Genomic DNA, 27,079 nt, shown 5'->3' with positions numbered 1-27,079 from the left:
GTCATTTTTCCTCAATTGTAGCTATTTATCATGATGTAATTGAAGTACAGCACCAAAAAAGCACGGTGGGATCAATGTAAGATGCTGGTTTGAGCCCTCATGGTTTGGAGCCCCGATATGGTCCTTGAACAGATCTAGCCCGAGGAAGGCGCTAGAAGGTTGTGCTTCAGGATTCTGTATGGTAACTTCTTTGGGAAACATCCCTTGGGTTTTGACGCCATTTAAAGCTCAACCCAGTGATTTTTACATTAAAGGCTCTTTTTTTTTTTTGAACATTATTTTTATTGAACTTTTACATTACAAAACAAAGGGTAAGGAAAACACAATACAGTAATGTATTAACATAATAATAAAGTTGCAGCATTAATTAAAATAAATATTGGAGTAGTAAGGATATTGAAAACAAAACAAACAGACAAAAATAAGTAAATAAAAAAAAAAAGAAAAAGAATTGAAAATTTAAATAAATAAATAAATAAGAGTGGTGCAGTACAGATTTATTGAGTCATGTTTCTAGGAAATTAATCCAAGCTTTCCATTTCTGTAGGAATCTCTGTTGGTTACCTCTTACATTATATGTGATCTTTTCTAATGGCATACAGTGGTTAAGTTCATTTACCCAGTGAGAGTGATTAGGGGAATCTTCAGCTATCCACTTGGACAGAATGCATTTTTTTGCTGCCGTCATGGCCAGTCCAAAGAAGTCAGCTAAGTGTTTCGAACTAAACCGGAGAGTGGAGTAGTCACCGAGGAGCACTATAAGAGGTGATAAGCTAAGTTCCATCTTTAGGACTTTCTTAAGTGTATGTTCTATATCCTTCCACCACTGTTCTAACTGTGGGCACGTCCAAAACATGTGTAGGAGATTCCCTATCTCAGTTTTGCACCTTTTGCAGAATGAAGAAGTGCTGCCTTTGAAACGGCTAATTTTCTCAGGAGTGTAGTACCTGTCTCTTATACACATCTGGGCAATCATTAGGCCACGAATGCCTGGACTTCGTCCTTAATCATTCTTAATAAACAAACTCACCGGTAGAGTGTCTCAGAGGTTGGAAAGTTTGTATGTCCTTCATGGAGATAGTGCAGGCTCGACTGTAGTTCACTCAATCCAATATTGGCGCCAGAGTCAATGTCCTCGTTCTCCAGAGAGAGCCTGCATGTTACAGTCCAGAAAAAGTTTTTGACAAATAATGGGTAAATTATGAAAATGACTCCCAGCCAGGTAGTACTGTGTTCAGCGTGTTGTGGATAGGCTTTCGGCGAATTTAAGGGCTTCGCCTGGGTCCGTGTAGATTAAATCTTTACCCGCATGTTTCATCAATAGGCGAGCGGGGTAAACCAAGCGATATTCCACTCTTTTCTCCCGCAGGATTTTCTTCGTCTCGTCAAACCTGCGTCGTTTCTGCTGAAGCTCAAACGAGTAATCCGGGTAGAGTCGGATGGTGTTGTTTTCATAGCGTAGTGTGCCCAGTCGTCGCGCCGCTGTTAGAGCTCGCTCCTTATCCTGGTACCGGAGGAATTGCATAATTATCGCCCGCGGTGGTTGACCGGGCTTCGGCCTTGACATCAATGATCTGTGTGCCCGCTGCAGCTCCACTCCGTTGGGAAAGGTGTCAGCTCCCAGGATATTTTGCAGTATTTTCTCCACATATTTAGTAGGGGAGCCTCCTTCACATCCTTCTGGTAGTCCTGTCAGGCGAAGGTTGCATCTCCTGGAGCGGTTCTCCATATCGTCTACCTTAGCTCTCAAGTCCTGAACAGTTTGCTCCGTTTGAGCGAGGCGTCTTGACAGGGTGTCCATGTCGCCGTCGAGCCTGTTGAGGCCGCCCTCCATGTCCTCTTGTTTTCTCTCGATAAGTGTTGTTTTCTGTTGCAAAGTTCTTATAGTTGAGTTCAAATCGTCAATCTTACTGGTTATTTCTTTGTTGCCCTGGTTAATGGCTGCCATTATTTTGGCTGAGCTATATTCCCGTTGAGCACCTTCCTCTCGTTCAGACATGATGGATAGCTTAGCTTTAGCCTGACTGCTAGCTCTTGTTGTAATCGCACCAGGTTGTCTTCTACCTGCCGACTTTTTCCTACTATGCATGTATAGTCCGTCCCTAAGACAGTTAGTAGATAGTTCGCGTTGTTATTTTTGATTATGGACACTTAAAAATCAATTTTTTAATCAATGGATATGGAGCTGCTGCTCAGACGTCTGTCCTCTAGCTCGCCATCACGTGACCCCCAGAACATTTATTTTCTTGATAAAAAATCATGTTTTTATGCCTCCTTGCCGGTGATAGCCAGGGCCCTAGGCATTATGTTTCCTACTTGACCATCTGTCCGTCCATCTATCTGTCCCATTCTTGTCAAATTGATTTCTCAGTAATACCTCGAGGGAATCCCTTCAAATTTGGCACAAATATTCAGTTGGACTAATTTCCTGCAGCTGTCAACTTAATTCAAAGCTTCACTGAAACTGAATATTTTGCAAATAAACATTTCAGATCAATCACACAACTGCAATACACAAACCATAATTTTAAGAAGCATTACCAACACTCACTGCAAACCCCCAAATAGACAAGCAAAAGCCTCAAAAGGGAGCAATGTAGTGGCAAGACAGTTAATTCCTTGTAACCTTGTTGCTTAGACTCTGCAGTTTTACCACATTTTGGAAATTAAGCTCACTGACAATGTAATCCAACAGGAGTTTTACCAGGAAAATATGTGTGTTAAGAGTTGTGTCATCAGCATCATGTAGTGGTCAGAAAACACAGCTGCCCGACAACACCAAAATAGAAAGTTAAAATAACTGGACATTGACTGTTTCAGTTGGTTAAAATTATATAACTAGTTTCCATTGGGCACAATGCTGTTACTGTATGTAAGAATTCATTTGTAATGTGTGTTTCCTTTTATTCTTGCAGCTTACATCATGTACTGCAATGCCGTTGATGGATGGACACCGGCTGACAAACTAAGGTCAGAAATCATTAGTAAAAACAAGCTGCATGAGGACTACAGATAATATAATATATCTGAAGGTGGCACATTACAGAGATGGACATTTGTTGAGATGACCATGGTCAAAAAAGTTGTAACTGTAAGTTGTTGAATGTTGTGCATTGTTGTGCTGCTCTGCTAAACACTGTTACACTGTTGTAAAAACACTCTTACTCAGAACAGGTGCATTTATAGTTCATATTTTCTAAATGATGAATACAGCGGACCAGCTTTTGCTGTCTGACAAATGGTAACCTCTTGTTACACAGCAGGCTACTCGATTGTAATTAGTCAGTTTGTTACAGGTACAATTTGGATTAACACTGCAAACCAACAGGAAGCCACATACAATGCAAAACTCAAAATGTTACTAAATATGAGTCTAATTTCTAGTCAAAGTATATGGAAAACATAATCACCTAATGAGTAGCACAATGTATCTTATTCATAAAATCACATTTAGAAAGTGTTTGACATACTTTGATTAAAAATTAGACAAATATGTTTTAGTCGATTTCAGCAGGGTAGTCTCAAGCATGACTCCTTTTGCTAACTGTCGTGTCTCATCTATTTCTCCTCGTGAATTTTAGGAGAAAAATATGAGACACATATCAGACAAAATACTAATTAAAATGAGGCCTAAATGAGAATTGCAGTTTTGTCTCTGAGGTGTAAAAGAGCAAGTTTTGAGAAGTAGAAATTCCTCCTGCTTTGGAATGATGATCACAATTCCAGTTTCATTGTGGCCTCTGTGAGATGTGTACATCGTCATATTGACCCGCTGTTAAATGAATAGGTCTCTTTAGGTGAGTATAAGTAAATAAACAAAAGAACTATTTGTTTTAGTTTCACCATTCGTATCAGTAAGCATGGTATTGCATGGTATTGTCCTAACAAGCTGCATAACTGCACAACATAATCTAAATGGAAAGTAGGAATATGTATAAATGATCTGTATGTTCAGTTTTCAGGCTTGACACAGATCACCTGTCCTAGAGTCTGACACAACGTTGCATATATAGGGACACTTTACAAGAAACAATCGTGCAGCCCCCCTCTCATGTGTAGTTAGAACATCTCTACCCCACTTAACATCTGATAGATGACACATTGACCAAATCCAGTAGAGTAGCAGCAGCTTCATCCAACATGTGCTCTTGGGTTCCACACAAAGACACAATCTTCTGGTTTCTGGCTGCAAACTAATGATATCATGTAGTTACATGCACCAGAACCAGAATATAACAACATTTGAGACACAATCTAATGACGTTTGTGGGGTTGCTTGCTCATGTTGCAGTCAGTGGTACCACACACACAGCCCTGATGAAGGAATTCAGCTGAATTCTGATCATTGCTTTATATTTAAATGTTTTCCAAGGGCTTGACAGCTGCTTGATTTTCTCTCTCCTGCTGCGTTGAGATGGTTCCATGCTGAGAATCGGGGCAAACGTCAACATGTTATAGTATTGCCACGAGGGACTGCAGAATTGGATTTACCCAAGGACTACAGTGTAATTTCAGAGAAAAAAAGAATATTTTATTTGTTATCAAACTGATGAAAAAAGGTTGCGAAAAGTAACAATTGTAACACAAAAATGTGAATTCCAGTCAAGAGAAAGACTGCACCTCCACATCATTAAATGACAATGGCAGAAAATGGCAACATAACGGGACAGTAAAATAATGTCAAAACAAGATGTTAACTAATGATAAAGAAGTAACAAGACTATGATTTGAGGTGACCAGTCAAAAACACCATTTTAGCTTGTGTTTCTGTGACTGTAAAGCCCCACCCATAAGCCTGTTTGTCTTTCTTGTCACAAGTCTGAATTTATTTTCTTTCAAAAAGAAATAACACTAGTGTAACCCAGAACAAGAAAGCCATGATACAGAAGGATGGGCACCTTGTATTTGTTGGACAACTGCAAGTAGTTAAATATTCATGCAACTTTAGAAACATCTCTGGTTAGATCTCTAGGCTAACAATACATGTTTATTCTTTATGAATATCAATATGATTCTCCACATTCTGATTAAAGTCCTTCTCAATGTAAATTAACAGTTAATAGATTTCATCATGTCAAATACGCTGATAAACCATATGTTCAGTCTGTACAATAGAGGTACTAAAAAATTACAACTGTCATGGATATGTACAATTTCCTACCTACAAAGTACAACAGCTAGTGTGTAATAAAATATGTAAACAAATTTCTTGTTTTTTGACACAGCTGATTGTGACAGCAGATAGAATTCACACTTTCAACATTTGATTTATTTTGTATACACATTTGTTAACAGTGTTGTAGTACTGCATTTGTCTTCCTCCTGACACCATAGAAAAAGAGTACGATATGCAATGAACCAACATACGATTTAGCAAAAAGATAAAACCACCACTGGCTGTGCACCGTTTCTTTAAGAGATCATTTTCCATGGTTAACATTTTGAAGGGTTCAAAGTGAAGAGCAGGGCTAACGTCTGATCTGGTGATGAAGAGCTGTTTTGGCATTTAGACAAGACTGTATACTGGACTTTTACCCTTCATATTTCACTGTAGAATTAGAATGGCATGAATCTTACAGTCTGCTTCTGTCCTTCTGACCTAGAGATCGGGCCACTTCTTCCACATAGTATCAGATAATGAGAATCACTGTGATAAATCAGATGCCAGAGTGAACAGAGTCTATGATTTCTGCCCACCGCACAATTTGCTTCCTTGGATTCATTTTATACACAGAAAAGTTTTTTTTTTTTCTTGATGTTCTTTTAGTCATTTTTTTTCTTTTGCTTAAAGCAAAAATAAGACACCACACTTGTATAATGTATAAACCATAAAATTTGTCATATTCTGATACAGCATCCTTTTTTACTTTGACGGTGTTCATGTGCTTGACCCCTCATTAAGCACTACATGTTGTTTACATGCTGAAAATGTAGAAGATTATGGACCTTTTGTAATTAACAATTCTAACAAAATTGTTTTGTTAATGCCAAGGATCACTTCGCTCTAAAAGTCACTTAGGAAAATGGTGTAGCTGTGAAATAATTCTATACTGATAATGTCTCTCACCAGATAGAAGAGTAAGATCTCTAAAGTTGCTATTTAGCCTTGCCATTATGCTTACAATAGTAAGTGTGCTTTATATTACAGTACATATCATCAGTTCAACTACTCAGCACAGTATAAGATTATTCAAGTTCCATGTTATACCATCATTTGTCATAGCTCCTCACGAGGAAACTCATAAGTGATTAGTGCTTTCTCTCTTCATTCTCTTGTGTTGACAAAAGTCTCACAGTCACACATAATACTCCTTATCCTTGTTTTTCTGTTTCTTGTTGCTGCCTTTCAAGCTCTGCTGTTTCTCCTTCATCACAGCGCCATTGCTCTGCACAGCTGAGTTGGTTATGTAGTTCCTGCTCTCGTCCACCTGGTAGGAGCCTTCATCCCTGTTCCTGTACTTATACATGGCATACAGAAGGATGAGGATGCACAGGGCAGCGGCCGCCACTATTCCGATGACCATCCCGGTGGTGCTGCTAGATTCACGGACCACTTCCGAGGGCCCTGGAACTCGCCTGACGCCCGGCTCTGTGGGGAGTGCTGTGGGTATATTATGGAACATTGGGGAGGTTATTAATGGGCCCCTCGGCTTGGTGCTGTCTACCTCAAAGGATGTGGGCAATGGAAGCAACACTAGGTCGGGCTGGGGTTTTAGCTCGCGGTTATTCATTTTGCCAGCCGGCTGTTTGGGCCGGAGCATTGTGGAGGGTTGCGGTGGAGGCAGAGGTGGCGGTGGTGCGGCTCTGGTCGGCAGTTAGTAGTATAGCGGTAGTGGTAGTCCTACTGCGTCTGGAGACTGGTTTGTTAAGTCTAAAAGTCTTGGGCGTGTGAGCTTTGTAGCCACCTTCAAAGCCAGACGTGGACAAGGTCTTATCTGTTACCAAGGATAAGGTCGTGTAAAAATCTTCATCATCAGTAGAGGGCAGGTTAGACTTGAATGCTTCCCCAGAGCCATACCCCGATATCACCAAGCCATCATCATCACAATCATCGCTGCCTCGGTCCGACAAGCAAGGTACCCCCGCCTCAGTGGCCTTGGACAGGGACTCTTTGGTGGTCTCAGTAATGGTGAGGAGTGGGTGGTGGGTTGAGGGAGTGGGGATGAAAGGTGTACAAGGAGCTACAGAGGGGTGCGCTAATGGATCCTCAAGTACTGGGATGACTAACTCAGCTCCTGGGGTTGGAGACAGACAGGTTAGAGGGCAGCCTTGGAGTTTTATAAAATAAACAACACAGGCAATGGCTAAATCCAAATCCATTTCAAGAAACTTGGCATATCAGTTTAAGAGCTCTAAATAAGCAATTTGAAAGAACATTGACATATTTCTCAAAAGGTTTAAGAGGTGTGCAAGGATGAGCCAGAAAGATCAAAGTTTCCTTTAAATTCAAGGTTCTAGTTCATTCTCAATATCATTTAAGAAACATTTAAAGGAAACAAATCTTCAGTCCTCAAATGTAAACAAATAAACTATACATGCTACTACTGATGAAAACGTACAGTCAAAAGATACTGTAGTCATTGTTATTCTTTTCATTTCTCACTTTTATTGAATAAGAAAATATAAGTTTAAGAAAAAGTCTCATCTAAAAGCACATGCAGTAACATTAATTTAGATCAAATAAAATGTTTTAGTCCAGACAGACCAACACAGATTTTCATCATGACTGAAATGAGGGACTGACAGTGTCGCTGCTCAGTGGCTCAGATCATCTTAAACCTCTTGTTTTTTTACAGCACTCCAGAACATTGTAATTATAGTTCTACAAACATTTCTCAGCTGTAGAGCTGTTCTGCAGGTCAATGTTGAAGTCAAGTTCCAGTGAGGGGAGACAACCGACCAGTTTGTAAAAATTGGATCAGATGTAAATCACAATCCATTAGTACTCAAGAGAAAGATTTGGCGAATCAGGATTGATATAAAATTGGATGCTCACTCTAGAAAAAGTTTTGTTACAATAACCAAGCCAATTTTTATATGATAAAGTCCTCAGTCTTTATTGTCATGTGCAAACCACCTGTGAAAGCTAAATATTAGAAAATAATTGCACATCATGACCTCAAATTCATTAGCAACAAATTTGTGCATATCAGTTTCATCAATTTGTCTGTTCATGCAAACTTTCCTAGTTGTTGATTTCAACATGCTGAATGCCAAGTACAGATTATTAAGATAACTAATAACTGGTCATGTTAGTTTGATTACACTATCATCACAATTCTGATGGCATTGAGAACCTCCTTTGTTTTTTCTTTCTTCTTTTTTATTTGTTTTTGTCATTTTTTCTTCATTGTTGTTTTAATTCAACAAAATACAACAAGTCTATTGTAAGAGCAGCTCTGTCACCAAGAAAAACCTGTTTAACTATAACTTTAAGTCAATGGCATAGCAAAGTCAGTGAATGCTCACCCCTTGTGAAATATTGTGTAACATATTCTTTCATCCAGTGTTTGTAGGAATGTGTTTATTTCTGCTCCATAAACATGACAAAGTTCATCAATGTGACTACAGAGCAGCACATTTCTCTTGTTTTTAAACTCAGAAATGTGTTTTTGTCATTCTTGCTTCTTTCTGTTATTTGACATTCACTGTGCAGGATGATGGATGTTGACAGTTTAACACTGGAGCTGTTTTCAAATCCTTCTGGTGGCAGTGAAAAGTCCCTCTGTGCTCACCTACAATCTGAAGCAGGATTTGTCACACACTACTAGTGTGGAAGCAAATCCCTGTCTAATGGGGAAGTAACAGTGTGGAAGCCTGAATTGCACATACATGGTTAATAATTCCTAACAAATAACAATTGTCATACTAGTCAGCACTTAGGTGTAGGACCTCACACACGTAATGTAAAATGTACATTACTAATAGTTTGAGAATTATTTACCATGTTTATCAAAAATAGGAAAGAAAACAAGGTTCATTGTTTTTTTTTCATAAAAACATGTTGCAAGTTGTCTGTGACACTGTATGATGTTAATTTACCTACATGCACCTCTTCAGTCTCTGTAGATTCTGAATGGAGGGTGGAACAACTCGCTATAAGGTGAGATCAGCATTGTTCCTCCTCATGGATGTGCTCTCAAGCAGGTATCACAGGAGTGAACATTCAAATTACCATTGACATGAAACATATCCACTGCCAAAACATTTGCACACTGAGTCTCTGATGCACATTCCACACTGTATATCAATCAATACAAAAAGACTCTGTGACTGACAAATTACCACAAACATCAACATTCACAGGCACACAACTCTGTAGCTCAACAAAGGCTATTTTATTCTATATTTTCAAACAATATAAAGGTTTAGTTGTCAATGTCACAGGTTGATCAAAGATGCAGTTTGAAATATTAGAAAAGTGCTACCTCACACAGATGTGTGTCAGCTCACATTGGCTCTGATTCAGTCCGTATTTATTAGAGGTAGTACATGTAGCAGTTTGTCTTCATATAGAGCCTCTATTTTATTTATGAATATATTCATTCAGTGATGTGAACTTGCTAAAGTTGCTACATGTAACACCTATGTTCATTAGCGGATTTTCTTTTAGTGTGAGATTTACATGGAGAGAATACATTTTGAGATGTTCCACTCCTCACATTTTACAAACCGCATCTTTAAAAACAACAATTCAGAGACAATGAAAACATACATATAATACAATATATTGAAACTTACATCAACAAATTGCCCACATGATTTAGGCATGAAGAGAAGAATTTACAAAGGAAAAATTGTGTAAGAATGTTGGATAGCCATTTGGTACCGTTAAATGTCATTTTTCTCCATTGTAGAGTGTGTTCTATCTTAAAAGATGACGGTACAGGGAGGCAACAACACATACATCCACACCACATAAAAAATAAACACCATAATTCTGTTTTTTTATGTTTTGCTTTTTCCTGGTAAATAATTTGCTTTTACAAAAAATGTGTATCTACATTTTTTTTTCATTGCAATAGACTTCAGTATTATCTAAAATCTATTTATGTTACAGTTTTTGCTTAAATTATCATTTGTTCTTTAGTGTAGAATGGATGGATGACTAGTTTAATATCTCTAAAGACAAGGGAGAAGGTGAAGAAGGGGTGGGACCTATGAAAACACTACATAGGAAATGAGGGTGATGAGGGTGACAGTGTAAGTCAGTTGCCATGTCCATGTAAAGGCAGTACGAAGCGGTCGGGCGGCATTAGAGCTTTTGGCTGTAAGGAAGGGTGGGGATATACAAACAATGAGCAATGCCCATCTACAGAAAAGAACAGAAGAAATCTAACACTGACAAGTCTGACAAACCCTAAACTGCAACTTCTTAGCCATGCAACTCATTTGTTTTTTTTTTCTTACAATCAAAATATCATTCAGCAAAAATAATTTATTTTGTCAAGATATTAAAAAAAATGTCTGTAAAAATGGAAGATATCTGAGAAGGGGATCTGGAACTGCTTCACCTACTAATTTGTGGGCTTGTTTATATGTTTACAAAATGCAGGTGGTTGAGTTGATTGTGCAGGTGTTGTTTTGATCTTTTACTTTTTTTATTCAGCACTGTAGGAAATACAACACACAAGTTAGTCACTGAAGTAGTTCCAAATCACAAAAAGTCAAATTATATCAAAAAATATTTCACACTGTGTTTTAAATATTATCCGATTGACAAAAAAACCAAACCAAACATACGGAATAAGCCAAAAACCATAATCAGAACCAAAATGCCAGTGATCAATTGGATAAATGCAAAAAATATGACCAGTTAAAACTACCAAATGATATATGTTGAGATGAAAGAACAAAGCCATTTAAATTTTTGCACACACTACAACCAGATGCACACAATAGAAAACAGACACTGTTGAGAGAGGCGCTCGACTGGAAGACGGGCTCCTCTCTCATGTGTTTCTTGATGATAAATCTGTCTGTAATGTTAGTCTTTAAACATGAACTGGCCCAGCAGTCTGGGTCCACATCGGAGAGAGATGGTACTGGCTGAGAATGGGTTATTATTATTAATTTTTGGTTTTGTTTTAGTTGTACTGCAGGATGTTGATGCATGCTTAAAGTAAGTTGCATTTAGGGAAAGTAGAAAAGAAACAACACAGCAAACTGAGGGCAGGTAAAACTGATTCATGTTAGAAAAATCTGAGACAGACACTGTGTCCCAATCCCTTACTATAAACCAATCATGTAACAGGTCATGTTAAACTTTGTCCTAGCAAGAAACAATTTGATACGACATGCATGCAGACAGACATCAGTCAAACTGCAACTTTGTAAAGTTACGGCCAGTTCTCTGTGTCTCTTGACACAGTCGTATCTGTTATCATCACACATATACTTTGTCAATTTTCACCCCTAAACCCACAAAAAACTCAAATTCAAATTTTTGTGTAGTATGCAATTGGGACACAGCTCAAGTTTAATTAATAGCAGGAACAAAAATAAAAACACAAAACATATATTAATAATATTGTGTCATGTAGTATAATGTGGGATGAAGTTCATATAGGTATGATTAAGAGTCAAAGACAAGCTTAAAGCTGATATCCATAACACATCGTGTATATGTTGTGGCCCTGTGTGGTGGGGGGAGGTGTGGTAGTTGGGGGGAGGTGATCACAGCTGATTATAACCTCCCAAAACAAAACTTGTTCCAACCAATGAAATTAGATATGTTAGATTAGATAGTGTCTCAGTTATAGGCACTGTCGACAGATTTGAACTGACAGGTTATGACCAGCTGAACAATATTTCTCAGTAGCAGTTTATTACTGTAGTGGGTCAAAGGGTGTTTTCATGCTCACATTTAATGTGAAATCTGAAGGGGCTCGTCATGCAATTTACCACTAGAGGAAGATCGCTCCCTGACAACATACCAACAATAAAACCTCACTGATTCAACACAGTGAATCAGTATTGAACTGTGGTTTAAGCTGTGCTCACATATACAGTAGATACATCAAAACAGGCTCCATGTTGTTCTCTGGCAGTAGTAAATATCTGCACTTCACAAATGTTCATCAGAACAACAGTAAACCATTATTACAGCAGAAGCTCTCATAGGTGAAGTTTTAGTATGTTTTACCATTACTTCCAATTTAGAGAGATACTAAACATTCACTGACTGAGTGATATTATGGATACCAGCTTTACCTCCACAATGCCTTTTGACATATAATTCATTATTTTGTCTAATGCTACCTACATGCTTTCCCCATGTAGGTAAATGTATATAATCGGAGAGGAATTTCATAAGATGGCACATGTCTGACTATGCTCAAGTAAAAATGAATGGAGACCAGTGGTTACTTGTGGGCAGGAATTGTATTAAGAACATATGGCATATTGAAAAAAATGGTGTCTGATTTGTTATTACTGCCAAAAGGGTCTGATACCAACTGTGATTTAAAACAAGCATAAGTGTTATAGATTCAATGAAACCCCTTTTGACTTGAAGGGTTTTAACAATGTCCCACAAGTAAAACAACCCCATATTTTTTATAAAATTCCAACTTTAGCAGCTTTATATTTTTATCTCTTAACTTTTGCAATGGTAAATCATATGCTATTATTATGTTATTATTTTCTTATGGTGGTGCCTTCTTAATAATTTAATAATTATTAATTGTTAATGATTTGAATGTATTAATCATTGTGGAACCATGTTGTTGGCAAATAGCATCTATGTGATCTTCAGCGGGGTAAACATATTGGCTGGGACACCAGGGCCAGTTTTACATTCAGCTCAACTGGCTAATTAAATGATGTGATTGATGTGGGTTGATTATTATTATACTGATGCTGCTCAGCTTGTGGGGACTTTGTCGACTATTATGTTCATATAACTTTATTTCTTCAGGAAACCAAGGTCACTCTAAACATTGCTACAATCTGCCTCTTAAAATGAGCTGAGAGGTCTTGATATTTGCTTTAGAGACAATTTAATATAAGATGAGGAGTTTGTTACTTCAGCACCACGGACAGCGTCATGGTTTCATCAACACACAGCACAGTGAGGTTGTGGGCTGGAAGGGGAGGATGGAGGTTAACAATAGTTTGTGCTACATGTCTATGAATAAACTGGAACAATCAGTCAAATCACCATGTATCTTTAACAAATATAATCATAATCCATAAAACTACTGATGGTATAATTGCATATAAACCAAATGACAGAGTCAAATATGACAAAAACATAAAATTACCTACTAACTCCTTTACGTATCACAGGTAAACTAGTCTTTCTCCTGTAGTAGAAAGTTTAGCTGCAACGGTTGGAAGTGTTGACGCAGAATTTACGTAATCACATCCCACCGTAGCGTCCCCTCAACTGTTGCTGCTTAAAGTCCCTAAATTCCACATCAGGAGGAGGTTGCGGTGGATGGATAAAAATGAATATATAACCACATTGTTATTATTGTAACCATGACAGCAAACATCATCTAATGTTGAGGAAGTAATTATTTCAACCCAAACCACCATCTTTTCCTAAACCTAAGCAAGCTCTACCGTTATTATAAGTAACCATGGGGGTGATCAGTATACCGCTCTTGCTACAGTCCATGTTTTTAGTAAGGTAACCATGACAACCAAGGTCTTGCAGGCATGCCGCCTATAGGGATGCTATTTCAGGAGACACTGCTGGGTCGTATCAGAGGGGTTGAAAAAAACGACCTGCGGATGTTCAGGTTGGAGGAGTTGTTGCTTGACAGCTGCTGCTGTTTGTCTGACCAGTCTATACATAGTCTGCTCATCTCTCTCGGCCAAAACACACAGCCAGTGTGTGTGATTTTGTGTGGTTCATTTTCTATTTTGATGGTAGATCAATCATCATTGATAGTGAATCTTATCACATGAAGACAGACAACCATGAGGTGAACACACACACATCTGCAGCCGTATGCAGAAGAAAAGTGGAGGTGTTTCTGTGGGTTTATCACTATAATGACAATAGAAGAAAATAATGTGTGTGTGCATTTAGTTTTCTCCAGACACAGATAGTTCTGAGAAACCTAACCTTAGTGCAACATCAAAAACCCAGTTTCCACCAAAACAACATTCTCACTCACAATTCGCTCTGGAGTTTAACGCTCCCCTTTAGTGTCTTTCTTTGAATGAATGAATGAACCACTACATTTACTAACGGCAGTGGAGTCTACAGGTAGAGTCTACAGGTGGTGGTTGGCCTGGATGACTGTCAAACCAGGAACCAGGGTTTAAATCCAGAGTCGGTCTTTGTTTAGGTCTAGTCTCTCAGCACTTGGTTAAGCTTAGGGGAAAATTGTGTTGTGGTTTAATACAGAAGAGGTTTAGTGTGACTTCGGAACCATACTACTGGCTCTCCCCATATACATGTGAGCTGCTTGACTCGTGCATCAACCTTCACTGCAGCAGAAAACATTGTGCTGCCCTGCTGAGAAATTATGTTAAACCTGGTGTGTGTAAAAGGTGATGCCATCACATATCAACTCACCTGATGATCACAGTAATTCACTGACAATGCTGCCATGGAGACTGCAGATTCGAGTGATAACTCTCTGTAGGCTCATCATTACCAGTGCCCCTTTTGACATTATTTCATATTGTTAGTTGATACATCAAGACCTGAAGTATCTATTTTCCCTCTTGCACTGGATGATCCATATCCCTGTGGAAAACTACCCTCATGATTTTACATCTTTAAAACCATTCTGGACAAAGGCTGTGGAGACTATTGAAAATACAAAATTGACCATAGAAATTGGAGCCTTTGAGATGGTGTCTGTCTTCACATTGTCATTTATCTGATCGATTCTTAAAATTTGTATTCATTTAATTTTTTTTTTTTTTAACTTTTTTTCTTTTTCTTTTTCTTTTTTTTATTAAAACAGATACAATTTGAAGTAGGCTATTCATTCACTCTGCTTAATAAACAAGCAGACACTTGTGGTCCTAGGTCTTATGTGTATGAGTAGTGAATTTAACCATTTACTAATAACAAAGGTGTGATATTTTCTTGGTTGTTACCTGCCTGGTTGTTTGACTTAGAATAATGCAGCCTTATTATTTAAATTATGTCAAACAGGCAGTGTGATGATGCTATGGAAAATCCATTTTAAATTTAGAGATGAATTCATCCACAAATTTGCAGCTAAGAAATAAAATATCTGCTCTGTCAAACAGCAGCATACACAGTGAGCAGGTATGGTCTAGCCCAGGAAATGAAACTTTATAGTTATTATTCATTTCTTTCACACCACAACAATATAAAACTTTTAAGACTTTTCACAGATTCTAAAGAACAATGTCACGTGTAACTAGTTTTGTATGAAGATGTAGTTGAAGATTTTCTAAAAGATAAAGGCCCTGGAAGCTGCAATGCAACACTGCAATGCTTCAGGGTCACAAAAAAACAAACAAATTAAAGACAGATGTGATAATGTCCAGTTCTGGTAGTTTGATTCAGCCTCCTGATTGACAGGTCCATCTTATATAACTTTCTGCACACTGTGAGTCATGATTACTGTCCAGGGTGTTGGTCCTGGGACCTAACGATGATTGTTTTAAACCTTTGTGTTAATTTTGGAATCTTTGGTCTAAAAGACAATTATATTGATTGTTTCTAACAAAGAGTCACATAAATCAGTCAGAAATATTTCCTCTAAATAAAACTGCACCCCCTTTAATTTTCTCCACCAATGTCCCATGCTGGTGCTCAAAGGTGCTCTTATTGGAACAGTTGTTCAATACGCTAGCTCATACAAATTGGCCTCATGTTATTAGTTTAATTAGGGCTACACATCATCAGATTAAGTATCGTGGTGCTTAAGTTCTTCAACTACCACATAGCTGATATATGTTCATGGTAAAACTGTTTATTTAACAACTCTAAAAATGACTAATTAGTAGGGATGCCCCGATTGATTGGTTGCCGATCATTATTGGCCAATTTTCATTAAAAATAAGTGATCACTACATCGGCATTAATGCTTCTAGTCACCGATCACCTGTGGTTAGTGTGGTGTCTGCAGCTGAGAGAAGCACTGTGTGCTGTGTAGTGTAGCCCTGCCTCCCACCAACAGGCCGCCAAAACGGTCGCGTGGAACGTTTATAAAGTGTCTTTTTGAAAATGAATGAGAGAAATCAAATACACACATGGCCACAGCCATGTTCTGAGGCATATTTATTTTATTTATCAGACTATTTGCACTGTTTGGCCTATTGAAGAGGTTTAATAGTTTTTTTCAGTCTGTAATGATAGTAACTGCTGTTATAACAAAACACAAAAATGATTGGTATCTGACTCATAGATGATCGGTATCAGTGCCAAAAAACGTGATCGAAGCTTCCCTACTAACTACCAATTAGTGTCTGTATTTTCACTTCTTTGTTCTGTTTCTCGTGCTGTAAATATATTGCTTTGTGCTCTTGGGTGAAGGTATTACATTTTTTTTCAATGTCAAGCGGAGAGTCCAAAGAAAATATATATATATCACTGGGCAGGATCTGATCTTCATTCAGCCCCACGGACCCCATCCCAGTAATTCTGAGGTGAGCGCCTCAGAATTAATGTCTTCACTTTTTTGTACCACCTGTGGGTCCCCTGCAGCTTTTGCTGTGTTTACTGTCTACATGAAGTTAAAAAAGGAGTGTGTTTCACACTTTACCAGATGACGACTACGATGTGCACTTTTGAGGATGGAGAAGTTTCCATAGAGCTTTTAGCATTTCATTTTTTATGAAAACAACCGGACAATGAATTGTGATTGTGCTTTTCCAGTGAACTGGTTTCTGATATATAATGTGAACGAAAGGAATACGTTTTGAACAAGAAATTGCTGAAGTGAGTCTGAAAGCGCTTGGCTAGACAATAATCTAATTTAAAACAGTATTAAATATGGTTGTATGAGTTTTTAGTAACTGACCGGTTAAAGAAATGAACCTGGGAATTAGCAGCAAAGAACTGTGTTGGTTATTATTGGCCATGGGTTGTTTTGTACTGAAATCATATTGTGTGAATTAGAATATATGGTCTCCAAGAAAAAATTATAATAATAGAACCTTTGTAATTGTTGATCAAATATCTATAGTTTACAGTAGTAACTGTTTAAGAACTCTTCTAATTTGCCATCTTATGAAATGAGTAGAAAGGTAAGGAGAACACAGAATTACAACAGAGAACAGAATCACTTGATAACGTCTCCAGACAAACCAAACATACAAACAGCCACACTGACAAAATAAAGACAGTGTGGGGTAAGATAGACGACATTCGATGACGCTACGACCGCCAAAAAGATTTCCAACTGAAACATGTGCAGACAAAGCAACCAAGTCAGCCGAAATGGGGGAGCATGGAGTCAATCAAAATGCATGCAGAGACATGATCAAAGGTGACACTAAAGAGAATGAGTTGAAGAGTTTGCTGAATCATAGCACCAGTGATTGGTACCATGATTCAGCAAAGTGGAAAATACAAGAGTTTGTATGTAAAATGGAAAAAAAACAAGAATTTGTGGCAAGAAAAAATCTTTTGATGCCATCCACACTAAAATGTTCAAATGCAGTATATTATTAGGAAAGTTGGTTGGGAAGGAAAGGCGCTGGAAGACTGAACATAGTTTTCAATTACATCTGCCATCAGTTACATAAAGAACTTTCATGACAAAAAAAGTCAATGGCAAGAAATTTTTTTTTGCCTTTTTATTTACTTTGAAAAAAAAGAGATGTCTTTTATCAAAAGCTGCATGGTACAAAGCCACGTGGTCCAGAATATATGTGGAGACAATTATCGCCCACCAAAAAATCACGCCACACATGATGAGGCCAAAACAAAAAAATGTGTTTTTGGATAATTGGCGAATAGACGGGAATTATGTCTTAAATAAAATCCAGAAAATATAAACCAAAACAGGAAATAGCATTGACTCCTCAAAAGAACAAAGGAAATTTAAAATCAAAGCATGCCGCTGTCATCGTCAAAGTGATGTAAGTGTTAGAATGGTGTGAATTTCTGTGTAAACACATGATTTGATGACTGGGGCCCTGTCGTCTTTCTTCACAAATCCCCATGAAAATCAGGCCTGACAGCACAACTTAAACCCATTTACACCACAACCTTTCACACTCGTTGAAAAAAACTGGGAATGACCGTAAAGATCCTACTGGAGATCCTACTGGTGGTCAACAGAACAGCACTAAATCCCCACCAGTCATTGATTCATATTACCATTAAGAATTAGACTACCAGCTCCTCACTTAAAAAAAATAATTTGATTTTAATTAAGCAAATGATCCCTGAAATGTCACAGAGTGCTATTCAGTCATTAATCTAGCTTTTTATTTGCAGCAACACTGTTTCAGATGCAGGATATTCTTGAGCTAAAAGTCTATGATGAATAGGGCTTAGAAAAAATCTTTTCTGAAAATGTATTAGCGTAATGTTATTATATTCTGAGTAAGTGTCCTTAACTTTTAAATAGTAATTTGTCATAATGACAGAGAGACTGAAATGTTATTTACACCCATCGGAAGCACTTTAAAAGGTAGTCTATTCAGATAAAGCTTTCTCTGTGGGCATCATAGTTCAAATAAACACTATTTTTTAAAGGCTATAATGTAATAAAATCAAATAATAGGCTATAGAAACTATGCTCTGAAAAAATTGTCCATTATTTAGTATGAAAGTGACGACAAGGCTGTTTGCTGTTCTAAAAATGATATGGACATTCCCAAATTCTTTCAAACTGACTCTCTAAGTTATTATAACAATGCTTAAACATTTTTAGAATTTCTTTTATATTTAGATACAAAAAAGACAGAATAACATGTACACCTAAAAGCAAAAGTATGACCCAAAAAAAAGCTTGTACACAGAAATTCAATGATATCTGTTCTCTATTAAATGTACCAACGTACGCCTCTATGGAAAAACACAAATGAAAAAAAAAGTAAAATATATCAATGTGGTCTAGACAGCACAATCTCTGAATGCTGAAAACAAACTTTAAGAACAGAAACTGGCAAAATGTATTATTTCAAAATGAAAACTTGTAGAGCAGTGAATGGCAGGAGCAGTGGACTCAAACACCATGTGACACATTTTGCAGCATCAGTGCAGAGAACATGGCTCACCATCATACAGATTTTGCACATTTGTGATGACATGTAAAACCCTCATTATTCTTCTCAGCAGACAGAATCTGTATGTTGACCATGTTAACCACTGTGGAAGACCCCATGAGCAAGTGTAGCTCATGATATGAATTGCCTTCGGTGTTACTGTTGTCAACTAGTAACTTATTAAATTAACTTTCTGCATAGTTGATGCAGGTCAATCGTTTTTCAATTTGAATTGAATCCTGAACAATCCAGCTTCCCCTGGATTGGGTGATGTTTAGTTTTGCTTACTGTTGCTACATTGGCTGTTTCATGAAGTTACACTTTGTCCATTCATGGGGGTGTGATGCTTTGAGGATGTCTTTATCCTCTGGTGCAGATGAATGAAAGCACAAAGAAAGCAAGCAAATGCAAACTAACCTAGCCCACCTGCATGGCTAGTTTCACACTCCTCCAGGTCTTCGTCATCACTCGAACACTCTGCGGATGACACAATGTCATCTGCCGTATGCTTCATGGGCAGAACGTTGGTCATCAGAGGTCACAGCCACAGCAAAGATACCCAAACATAAAGAGCCACCAGCAAAAACAAAGAGGACACAAAAAGACAAGGGAAAATGTACAAAACAAGTTAGAAGGTGAGCATGAACGTTAAACTCTCACTTTGGAAAAAATTGTTTGACAAAAAGATCTTAACTCAAGGTTCACTTGTTTTTGGTTTTTCATGTCCCTACCCTGTGTCCATCAGTTGATACAAGTTTGACTCAGTTTTGGCTCAGTTATTATCACGTGACCTAAATAGGAACTTGACCATGGAACTGACCATGGGTCATATTTGCATTTATTTATTAGATGTTTTATTTCATGCAGGCAGATGCACTATAACTGAGAGAACTGCACATCAATTAACCAATGTACTGCATCACAGTATTTATATTGACTGCTAATTTAAAATGCCTGTCCCTAGAAGGGCCTTTAAAATAAGATGTTTACAGACAGTTAAACTATGTGGTTGACCTGATAAAGACTTGCTGGCATGCAGATACAGACACATACACATATAGCCTATATACGTATGACTTCATGATTGATGGTTTTTAAAAAAGCTTTCATTTTGATTTTAAAATGTTGATCATTTTGGTCTGGCTCTCTGTAGGCAGTGTAAACCATATGTCAGCTGTGTTGTAAGAAGAGATGCATTAAAGATTAGAAAGAGGTATTCCTAGTCGATCTAAAGGTCCAGTAATGGTCACACCATGTCACAGAGAACACGAGGGCCTGGCCATATGAAGATTTGCAGATAAGATTTGCATTTGCAATTCTATCAATAGTCTTCAAAACTTGCCATGTTCAGGTTTCTTGGGTTGTGACAATGGTGTTATCTTACTGGCTTTTTGTCAAATATTTTTGTAGTACAACTGAAAATCTTGTAAGCTAGTAACAGTGGGACAGTGGTCTTAACATCTAATTCAGTAGATATGGGCTGTCTTCCAGAAGAAACACATTTTTGACATGAACTGTGAAACACAAGTCAATGAGCTAAAGCTTCCAGGTGTATTGACAACTTGTCTGTAACTGTAATAGCTGTGTCATCCGTGTAAATTTAATGAGCAGCTCCTTGACATGATGCAGCAAGTTTATTAATGAACAGATTAAAAAGTACTGGTTCTATGTGATGCCTGTGGGACTCCCGTTTTACACTTTAAAAAGAGAGAAAACACAGTTATTTTTAATCAATTTCTTTTCTTTCAGGTTATAGAAGGCTGAACTCACCAAATTACCTTTGTATGTTTACATTTATTCCAAAAGGAAAGAATTCCCAGTCTCAGTGGAAGATTTCAGTTTGAACCTGAATTGTAATGGCTGCAGGTAATTAGTCATTTTTAGGTAGTTCATCAGTTGCATAGCCACAACCTTTTCCAAAACCTTAGAAGGAACATTTAAGATGATGATTAGCAGGTAATAACCCAGTTCATCAGGTGATCCACTTTTCCAGAGCCTAATTGGATCCAGTTTTACAGTAGTACATGTTCATCACATGTTGTAAGAAGGCTTTTAAAGGTTCTGTAAACCATCGTCAGTGCCACTAGATGTTGCTCTAGACTACCAGCATCTCAGACCAAAACAAATGTTTGGTTGGCCACACCCCCGGCCTCCATTCAGTGTAAACCCCCCCACCCCTACCCCTTCCTTCAAGTTCTCAGTCAAGGTGTTACAGAGCCCAGCAAGATTGTCCACTGAACACATAACAAGAAGCTTAACTGAATAAAGTTTCCCTGTGAACATGACAGCCAACAAAAACAATCTAACCACAAGCATTAGCCCCATGCTAGCATTGTCGTTATATGTTCCACAGCAATGCTTACAGTTAGTCAGCTAGCGATAGCAACATTTACCAAACAAATTCATAATAACAGTGACAGCAAGTTAGTTAATGTTAATATGTCTACTGTAGCTGATCACTACTGAAAATATAACATTATGTAACATTATGAACCATCAAATTACTGACACATGGAGGAGAAGAGAAACCTACTCTGAGCCAAGCCGGACCCTGTAGCAGCTTGTAGGATTCTCCTCCCAGTAAAGCCAGACCAGTATTGGCTCCATGGTCGGACTGGGATTGAAATTGAGCCTAAGACTAATCGACTAGGACAGGGTGCACAAATGACACTGCTGGAGCAGGTAAAGACTTTAAAAACTTAATGGATGTTTTGACGATCCAATGGCCAACCAGGATTTGAGTCCTTATGTCCAGTCCACCTGTGCTCTGGTCTTGTCTCTTTCTTTGTCTGGGGCCTTTCAGACAAAAAGCTGGTTTGTTCAGTGGAGGAAATTCTGGAAGGTCTCTTTCACCTGAAAGCTGCGTACTACATGGATACTACACTGTGCCATCTTGCACTCAGGATGCCATTACTCCATTATATCGCGTTATAGAAAATAGTTGTTTGTCCTTGTATTATTGATTAAAATCTAATTTACAGAACCTTCAATATCTTGATGGTCAAATATTTCCCAAGGCTTAAAGTGATAGGATCAGGTTATTAGACACGGGGTTGTGCGAGGTACTTATCTGTGGTCAGTGTATTACCTGCAGTAGATTCAGTTTAGAGAAGCAGCAGGAGCACCGATACAGGAGCCGAGAGACTCTAAAGCTGGGTTTCCATATGACTTTTGCAAACTTCATTTTTTGTTTTGGGTAATTGTGTTGTTAATGTGTTTTGACATAGTTGTACAGCTTTTAAGGGTATTTGATACAGAGTGCTGTGATTTTGAGTTCTTGAGATCTGTTGCCTCTGCTACTGCAGAATCCTCAGGCCATTCCTGACGGCATTGGACTACAGGTCACATGGGTCGCCTGGCCCCCAAAAAGCTCCTTGGGTGACGACCAATTGAGGCTGCTCCCATGTGGTTGAGGTGGAAAGTTGTTATTCTTAAAGATGCATAGAGTGTTAATAAGACAGACAGCACATTCTGCACAGAGCTCAACAAGCAACACTGACTCTGATTCTTATAAATCTTGTTATTCTTCTAGCTATCCTACAACATATATGTGCGGAAGGTATCATCCGTCTCTCTGTAAAGATAGTCTCTGGTGTCAGATATCAATGTCCTGCTTGAGCTTTTTCTGGTCATCCACTGACTCCTGGTCAATGACTTCTGACTTCTTTCCCAGTGTTCAGTCACTCCAGTTTCAACCAAGTCATACAAATCCATGAAAGATAAACAAATACTCGTTTTCACAGAACAATATTACACTTATTTCCTGTAAATTGGTTCCACACATTGTATCAAATACATGTTCTGCATATACTTTGCTATATTTACGTAAAAGTTTTTTTTTTTACTTTCCAATTGTGCAAGCAACAAACTTTCCTTTTTCAATTGCCATAATAGTAGTGTGATTTTTATTAATAAGGAATTAGGGGATAGAATGCATGCATGCTACATATTTATAATGAAGGTTGAGGGCTATGAAAATTATGAGAGTTTCACGGGAGAGACTACAAAGGGAGGGGAGGGCACTGGGAAATTACCTTGAAACACAGGAGGCAGGTGTGTGGGCAGGTATGCTTTAAGTGTCTCTCGAAAGGTGTCACCGTCCCTGTGCTCTGCAGTAGTACTAACTGACTCACCTGAGTAAATCCAGTTTGTTTGAACAGAACCTCACTCTCTAATCTAAAGTGAGTTCATTCTAGTCAGACAGTTGTTCCTGCTAACCTAGAATTACTGCAGCTCCAGTGCATTCAGGAAGTATTGATTAAAACATGTTGTAGTGTAGTACACGTTTTAGTTCCTGTTTTCAAAGGTTTCTGTTTTATTAAGTCTTAGTCTTCAAGCTCATCATTAAATAATTTTCATCATAGATTTCATTACCAAAATGAACACTGTCCACTGACCTCAGACCTGCTGCACCTCCCTGCCCCTATCCTCCTCCTGAATGACAGCATGTTGTCTTCTGTTAAATAGGAGTTTTGATGTGGAGGTTAGAGTTCAAGCTGAGGTAATACTTTATGTAAGTGTGTTCCCTGTACACTGTAGTCTTTATGACCAAGACTGTGGCTGAAAAACACTTGCGTTAACAACCTTGAGTTAAGATTGTTTTTTGCCAACAAACCTGATAAGTAAAAGGTAATGCATGACAAAGAAAATTTGAAGAATAGCAATTCTACCAAAGCATATGTTTAGTACAGCTGCCTAACTATAAAAGCCTCAGTCTAGTTTGCTTTGGAAAGCTTTTAATGTGAAACAGCAGAAGTTCACTTTGCACTAGCTATTACCACAGTTCAAATATATCCAGTACAATCCTGAGAGCAATTAGTAAACACTAAATAATATGTCTATGTGACACTCCATGTCACTCCTGAGCCCATCAGACCATTACTCAAAAGACTATATTGATTCCACTCTATGCCCCAGATACCAGCCCGAATGTCTATTTAACTTCATTTGGTGTACAGGAAGAAGGAACACAATCAGCCCTGCTACTTTTGTGAACCTCCCTTTTAAGGTTTTTCCCTGCTTATCATTTTATTGTGTTGCAAGTTGTATATTTGATACTAAAATAATTCATGTAAATGCAACAAAACACAAACATGGCTGTCTATGAACTAAACTGAAACTGGTTATCAAACAAAATGCTTGGCTGTCATAACAAATTACATTGGTATGAATGAGGCTTTGACAAGGTTGGACTTCTCTGATCACAGCAGGACAGTACATCACAAGGTATCATAGTGTACTGACGTGTGGTTGACCATTTACAAAACAAAAGAAGTTGGGATGTGAGGGGATGTAATGTTGTGCCCACAGGCATCTGTTCTGATCAACTGACTGCACACATGGTTGATCTGCTGCTGATTGATCAACAATAACCTGCATGCAGGGTGTTACATGTTTTACCTTTGAGTTACTTTGGGTTTTCTGAGTATGTCTTCTGTCATATGATTAATTCCCTGTGGGTATACTTATTATCAAAGTCTACCAATACCTGTACCGTTGAAGAGGATCTGTGTTTCCGCGTGGTAGTGGTGGACATCATGGTTGTAGTCTCAATGAAGGTTGTGGACATCTCTGGTGACATGGCTGTGGTCCTGGCTGAGCCTGCCACACTGGGCACGTCACCTACCAACCTCACACTGCCGTTAATCTTGATGTTAGGGTTGCCATCAGCAGCCATGTTCAACACCTTCAGGCCATTATAGTAAAGGCCAGACAGCTGACCCTGAAAGGGCCGCCCACGATCACTACCGCCAATTGCCACTGTTGCTTGAGTGTTGAAAATTGTCAGCTGCCGTCCTACAGGAGACATTCAGATGTATGATGTTTCAACAGAAAGTAATTTAAAACAAAACTAAGGGCCTTATTTTCATGGTGGAGCAACAACCAGAACAAGCAGTGCTTCAGCAGTTGAAATTCTCTTTGCTGATGTGTCACACTTTAATGGCCAGTCCAAGAAAGGTGATTTGAGGGAAGTTGAAATTACTGATTCAACTTCTCTTGGATAAATATGACCTGGATGACTCAGAGTCTTCACAAACACCCTTAGTGATCAGTGCACAGAGTGCAAGGAATGGCTCAAACAGGAGGTTAGTTCAAGTGAGGCGGTGAGTTGTTGGTATTTTGGTGGAAACTGGGTCTTATAGTAGTCTCTTTCTGTTTCAGCTTCACTTTGCTGCCAATTTGGTCATTTTATCAACAAGATCAAACTAAATAACGGAATAATGCTAAACATTTTTAAAAATAATTTCAGTTAAACAATCAGTAGGCATATTCAAATACACGTACAAAATAATATTTAGTATACATTGATCTATAAATGCATACGGACAATTCTTCATGTCTGTTTAAATATCTGCAGCCATCTGTAGGCGGCAAGATGATCTGAGAGATGTCAGAGTGCAGACATGTTCACTGTTTTACCTTGATTATTTTACAGGCAAAAGATCACCTGAGGCCTGAGGCCTGCACTACGAAGCAAGTTTAACATACCAATGATAACTTTTAGTTATCTGGTTTATCTGAACCTAACACTGACCATCCTGGATAACCTAAAGCAGGTTATCGACTGGCTCAGTTAACTCTGGGTTTGACCTGTACGGCTACGAGTTCATGTGAAAGAGGCAGAATTTTTTTATTTTTTAAGAAACATCATCAGAACCATGTATAAAGTACTTATTATGATATGAGAAGAAACACTGATACATGCAGGTAAATTCAGTTATAGTGACATCATTCAACAAGCTTAGGAGTTCACCATAAGTTACCGTTGTCAGTATTAAGTGACCTACCGTCAGAAGACTGAAAACCCAGAATTAAAGCTGAAGTTACTTGGATAACATTACATCCTGCTTCGTAGTACGGACGTCAGATCAGTAAGAACTCATTATTGTTGCAGTTGTCACATGTAGAAAACAACAGAGGCTCATCAGTCCTGTGTATCATTTAACTTTCTTTCAAACTTCCATCTGTCCATCTATTTCTATTATCTTGTACTAACAGTTTATAGTTAAGTAGTTAGTAAAAGTTATAAACCAGCTGCTTGTGTTGATATGCTGGAAGCATCTAACCATTTGTTGAGTCACAGTTGTCATATTTCACTGTGACTGACTCAGCTGTTGTAGACCTGTGTATATGTATTCATCACCACACACATTAATGGACACACACAAACACACATTGTGTTCCCAAGACCTCAAACTTTGCTCTGGTTGTTGCACTTACACAATTAAAATAGGGCCCTCAGTGGCTATATGAATATGTATTACATTTCATAATATTGAGATTTCTTCTTAACTCATTACTTATTTAACTCATTCATTCAGTCATATTAATTATATAGTAAATTATTTGATATTGGTTCATTTATTGACACTTATTTAGTGCAGTGTGTTACTGCATTAATAAACACTAATTAAAATTCTTCCTTGTTTTTTTGAAACTCTAAAATCCCACAATTCATTTAATCCTTGAACAGACACAATGAGCTTCTCAATGTAGAAGTGCAGATGAGATGTCATATATGTATATATATATATATATATACATATATTTATATCAGTATAGTGAAAACACATATGAACAGGAACAGAAATATGTTGCTTTGAAATTACCTTTCTCTTGTAGCCACTCTTCTACTGGTCTGGCGTATTTGAAAGGAATTTTCTTTTTGGACATTTGATAGAGTTCAATGTCGCTGTTCCCTTCAAAGTTTAAGAAGACATTTATAAAGACATTTATTCATCATCAGCATCTAGTCACATTTCCTCCAACATTTACAAGATATTTAAAGCAGTTTATCTGGAGATTACATTTTTATTAAACCTGTTTTTGTGACAACTTAACTTGGACTCATAATATTTGGTCTTTGCACACAAACAAACAAAACAGACCAAATTAAAATTAATGGGGGGGTGGGGGG

General features: G+C 38.0%; 1 protein-coding gene across 1 annotated transcript in view; it reads right to left on the bottom strand.

Moving 5' to 3' along the window:
- Nucleotides 1-4,506: 4,506 nt before the first annotated feature.
- Nucleotides 4,507-27,079, bottom strand: part of LOC111661088 (neurexin-3a) — a 129,856-nt gene continuing 107,283 nt past the window's right edge. The window contains 5 exon segments of the mRNA XM_087176135.1: nt 4,507-6,791; nt 6,793-7,232; nt 19,588-19,669; nt 24,650-24,957; nt 26,772-26,861. Of these exon segments, the coding sequence (XP_087032261.1) occupies nt 6,297-6,791; nt 6,793-7,232; nt 19,588-19,669; nt 24,650-24,957; nt 26,772-26,861 (1,415 nt within the window). The 3' untranslated portion in view covers nt 4,507-6,296.

Source organism: Seriola lalandi, unplaced genomic scaffold (assembly GCF_002814215.2).
Source record: "Seriola lalandi dorsalis isolate HSWRI2012SDOR001 ecotype SW California unplaced genomic scaffold, Sedor1 jcf7180002054534, whole genome shotgun sequence".
NCBI lineage: Eukaryota > Metazoa > Chordata > Actinopteri > Carangiformes > Carangidae > Seriola > Seriola lalandi.
This window is presented reverse-complemented; position numbering and strand designations above follow the sequence as displayed.